This window comes from Buceros rhinoceros, unplaced genomic scaffold (assembly GCF_000710305.1).
Source record: "Buceros rhinoceros silvestris isolate BGI_N320 unplaced genomic scaffold, ASM71030v1 scaffold31095, whole genome shotgun sequence".
Lineage (NCBI taxonomy): Eukaryota > Metazoa > Chordata > Aves > Bucerotiformes > Bucerotidae > Buceros > Buceros rhinoceros.
Genome location: NW_010411625.1, coordinates 32,933 through 37,785, shown reverse-complemented (window position 1 = coordinate 37,785; position 4,853 = coordinate 32,933). Strand labels below are relative to the sequence as shown.

The window sequence follows — 4,853 nt, the reverse complement described above, 5'->3', positions numbered from 1 at the left end:
CATGCCCGTGGGGCTCCCAGGGCCGGCACAAGGCTGCGATTCAGACCGGGGGCTCTGCGGAGGTCGTGGCGCTGGCCCGCAGACCTCAGTATGAGCCCCGGGGGGAACCGGAGCTGTCTCGCCCCTGGGCTGCCCTTTCCCAAGCTCCAGGAGGAAGCTTTGTCCAGCCCTTTCTCAATGGCCAACGTCGCCTTCCTCTTTGATGTCTTTAGAAATGGAGTTGTGCAACCGGTTGATGGGAAAGCTGGTCCCACAAGAACAGCCCCGAACAGCCAGAGCGTTGTGTAATGACAACATTTGGCTGTTTCCTTCTATTTTGTTTTTAATTTTTATTTTTTATTAAAGCCCAAGAACACAGCCCAAGAACCTTCCCAGCCTGAGAGGAGGCTTTCCCTGGGACTCCCCACAGCCAGACTGGGACTCTGCCACTGCAAACACCGCTCTGTGGTTGGGAAGTTGAGGGCAAGAGCTCTGCCTTCACACCGCTGCTCCTCGAGGGCTCTGCTCTCGGTCAGACCCACAGCAGAGGAGCCCAATTTCTTCCCCTGCCTGAGCTGCCCACAGGGAGAGGGCTTGGAAAGCAACAAAGCCACTTCTTAGGAGTTCCAATCCAGTTGAAGGGTCTTAAAACTCTGCTCAAAAGTGACAGAGTCCCTTTGAACTTGGTAGCCGCAGAGGGTGTCACTAAAAACAAAAGTGTGTTTACTAGAACACAGTGTCTGAGATGGAGAACACTGCAAATACTGCAGGAAGTTAAAAAAAATAAAGGAAAAAAATTAAAAGTCCACCCAGGATGACTTAAATCCCCTCCCAGTGTTGTCCGGGAGCATTTTGGGGGCTGGTTCCCCTCTCAGACGGGAAGGAGGTTCCTCATTTAGAAAGAGGAACCCGACGGATAAGGAAGTGCCTGGCCGCTGGCTCCGTGTGCCCCTGCCCTTCTGTTTACAATCCCGGGAGGATGCTGCTCCGAGACCAGCCCTAACAACTGGCTGCCTGGCAGCCCAAAGGCTCAAAAACAAGCTCAGGGTGATAACTGCAAGGGGGGCTGGTGCCAGCACCAAGGGGCTCCTGCAGCACAGCCATGACTTGCAGGAACACGCAGCCACAGCTCCGCGGTTGGACTCAAAGGTCTTTTCCACTCTAACAGGTTCCGCGATTCCATTGACCTGACCCTGCCGGCTGTCCTCGCAGAACAGCCACAAGAGCTCCACGTGGTACCTCGTGTAGCTGTAGCTGCTGCTGAGGAAAGCAAACTCGCGATCACTGTGGTTGTGCCCTTTGTGGGGTTTATCTCCCTTGGTGGGTCGCAACAGGCATGACTGACCACGGGCTCCAAAGAGCACATGCAAACAGTGAAACGACAGAAGAGTCCCACACCCAGGGCTGGGAACCAGCAGAAATTTTCTGTGAAGTCTCTGTTGCTCCCCTCACCCTCCATCACACATCTCATTCCACGTTTGAGGAAAAGGAGCAGCAGGGAGGTCTCCCACGGGGATGTATCCTCTCTTTTTCCATACCAACCCCAGCACACGGCAAGCCCCAAGGGCAGCAGATGCGCCTGGCGGCTGACCTGAGTTCCAAGCTGTCCCGCTGGACAGCAGATGCTGCCAGCAGCAGCTTCACCCACTGGAGAGATTAATTTAGTGTGTTTTCTGGCTAAAACGAAATGCGTTTTTACCCCCTTACTCATTATCTCCCTCACCTCCAGGAAGAAACAGCCACCAAACTCTGGCGGAGGGGAACTATCAGGGTCAGTCACTCAGGGATAAAAGAAATCAGGTGTCTGAAAGGTGAACTTTGAGGTGTGAGCTGTGGCTGAGCAAATTCAACATCTCTGCCATGCTGCGCTGGTAATGGTTCATTTTCTTCCTATCGCTCTATCGCCAGGGAGAAGCTGGCAGATCACCATGAAACACGCTGATCAAAGCCAGGGCCAGCAGGTTAGTACGGGAAAAAGATCTCTAGCAGCAAGTGAAGTCATGAAAATCCATAAAGAGCAAGCTAGCGAGTAAGGATTTAATTAAGATCAGTTAATTAATTAAAAAAACATTTCTCAGTGTGACATCTCCTCTTGAAAACCAGTGTGAAAGGTTTGCCAAGAGGATCTCGTGTAGTGACGGTCTTCATCACTGATGGAACTCACTCACAGATGTGCCCAAACCAAGCAGCCCCCAGGCCTTTGGGAGGTTTGGGCTCATTTCTGAGCTCTCCGTGCATTGGACTCAAGTGCTAATTTCCTCTGGATCGAGGTGGCTGAGAGTTAAAAATCCTTTTCCTGTGAATTGTAAGTAATTCTGCTGGTGTGTATCAGCACTGACAGCCCCTGCGCTGAACCCAGGCCCCGCGGGAAGCTGGCCCTGAGACCACTACAGCCAGAAAACTGCAGGTGACAAACTGAGGTTCTCTTGCCATGGAACGGCTCCAGCATAAGCAGTGATTTCCCATCACTACCCTGCCAAAACATCTCGGCCTTCAGCTGGAAGAGGATTCCAAAGACTGAGTTCAGGTTTTGTGGTTCACGACCTTTCTTACACTAACGCCTCTCCACAGGCATGAGACGCTCCGATTCATTGCACGTAGGTCCCTGAACAGCCAGGCAGTGCCCATAGACTTTGGGTTCTTCTGCACTGGAGATACACCGAAAGGAGCTGCAGCTCTCCACAGGGCAACGCAGCTCCCGGAGAGCTCAACGCTCCCCCTGTAAAGCGGCCCCAGCGCTGGTTTGGGTGTCTCTGCACTGCGCTGCCGTGGAATAAGCAACCTGACAGCAAAGGCTGTCAGCGCGACGATTGTCTCACCTATTCCTCCTGCACTGCCTCAAAGCAAAGCCGCATGGCGGGCAAAGGGATAGCAAAGAGCTGCACGTAGACACGGCCATGGTCACACACACCTGAACAGAAGCTACCACCCGCTACGACACGCACTCACTTCTTTGCCAAAGAACTTCTCAGAAGGACGAAGCACGAGCTAGTACCATTGGTGTCCTCAATGCCTCTTCATCCAACATAATCCCATGCTACAAGGAGAATCCAGCAGAAAACATTAACTCTTGGAGGATCTCGGCTGCCCAACAGCTTAGTTTACACAAATACCAAGCAGAAAAAGTAGTTTGACAATCGCACAGAGCACGAGCACAAAGAGGATCTGTGACAGGGACTGAAGCAGCTCACTTGTGAGGACACGATGCTTTTGATATCCAACTACAACCTGAGCGCAGAGGCATAATGAGCAAATAGTTCAAGAACCGCAGTTGTGCTGGAAAGGTGACGCTTTCCACCGAATAAAGCAGCATGTTCCTAAGGGGACAGTTCTGACTGCTCGGGAACTGGAGGAGTTTGGGGAGGGCTCAGGGGGCTGCACCACCCACAACAGCGAAACAAGAGTTCACATGCAGTTTGTGCTCCAAGACCTCTCCCCGAACGGGAGGATGTTGGCAAGGGCATCTCGCCAAGCCCAACCCCATGCTGCAGCTTTGCATGAAGGAGGAGCAGGCACCCAGTCCCTGCTCCTCAGAGCAAACCAGAGCAGCTACAGCAGATCGGGATTGAAGCTGGGCCCCAGCCATCCGGGGACATCTGCCCCTTTCCACACCCCAGCCCCAGCTGGTCCCATCTCCGCTGCACATTCTAGACGAGGCAGAGTGTAACGAAGGGCACGGCGACAGGCGACGCACAGAGAGATCCCAGGGAACGAGCCAGGGGAATCTCACTCTGATTTTCTCTTTGCAAATGCTTTAGGGGCAAATGTGAATCACGTTGTGGGCAGTGAACAATTTGGAGAGCGTGGCATTGCTCATCCCATGCTGGAGGACAGCCTGCCTGCAGGAAAACATGGACTGAGCAAGCCCACGACTTGGCTCTCTGAGAATTGTGAATCCCTGGGTTTCTCGGGAGCTCCACCCACAGCCTGACCTGCTCTAGGGATGCAGGGGCCTCGGGATGGGTGTTCTGGTGAGGAGCATCCCGGAGGACTGGCTCCCTAGCAGGGAGATGGCTTGGATCTGAGTTAAGAGCCAGGCGGTGGCAGGACCCCCCGAGCACTCTAGTCAGGAATGCAGCAGAAGGTGGAATGGGCCTCCCCACATCCCTTCTCTGACACTAGCTCTGCTCTGCCTTGTCTCACCCAGGTCACTGCCAGCAGACAGAGCCCAAAGCATCCAGCAGCGCGGACTGCGGTATGAGTTGGTGTGTGTGTGAGCCAACACCAGCCAACTGTTGCTTTCCAACCACCCTCCCATGCCCAGGTGAGGCAGGCAGGCCAGGCTCAGACCCACCCCCAGACACAGGCATGTTTGTAAGGCTGGCAACACCCAAACCGGGCTCCTGAGCAGATCTGCCATCACCTGGGGATCCCAGAGCCAAACCAAGCCTCCACAGAGCTGAAGTACAGCCCTTGGTGTCATACACACACACACACACACACACACAGAGATGCTGGTGGGACTCGCTGCTGCCAGCCAGGCAGGACCCATCTGAAGCTGCAGGCAGGAATTTCTCCTCCTGACCCACAGTCGTACCAAGAACTTCTCATCGCAGGCTTGCTCATCTGCCAGGCTAAAGGGGGGTGGTGGAGGGGCTGCAGGAGGCAAGGCAGAGCCGGGGGCATGGTGTCAGACACGAAGCGGCTCCGGCGGGGTGCTCCAGTGCCAAGGTTTCATTTACGAGGGATCAGAAGCGTTTTCTCCTTGTGTCGTCTTAAAATAATATTGTGCGTTTCCTCGAGCTGAATGTCTCTGCTTTTCCTCCTTAGGATTCTTGCGGAACCACTTCCATCAGCTTCTGGCACAGGACTGTGGCAGAGACTACGGGCAAGAAAACAAGGGGCAGGTCAGGGATTGCACGCAGGGGACCAGA

The 4,853-nt window shown here is 54.2% G+C and overlaps 1 protein-coding gene across 1 annotated transcript in view; it reads right to left on the bottom strand.

The window, feature by feature from the left end:
• Window positions 1–4,642: 4,642 nt before the first annotated feature.
• The window catches only part of SLC7A5 (solute carrier family 7 (amino acid transporter light chain, L system), member 5), a gene marked incomplete at its 5' end in the record, with an annotated part of 33,135 nt that continues 32,924 nt past the window's right edge, over window positions 4,643–4,853 (bottom strand). Inside the window, one exon of the mRNA XM_010136080.1 lies at window positions 4,643–4,801. Coding sequence (XP_010134382.1) covers window positions 4,746–4,801 — 56 coding nt within the window. The remainder of the gene's footprint in view (window positions 4,802–4,853) is intronic.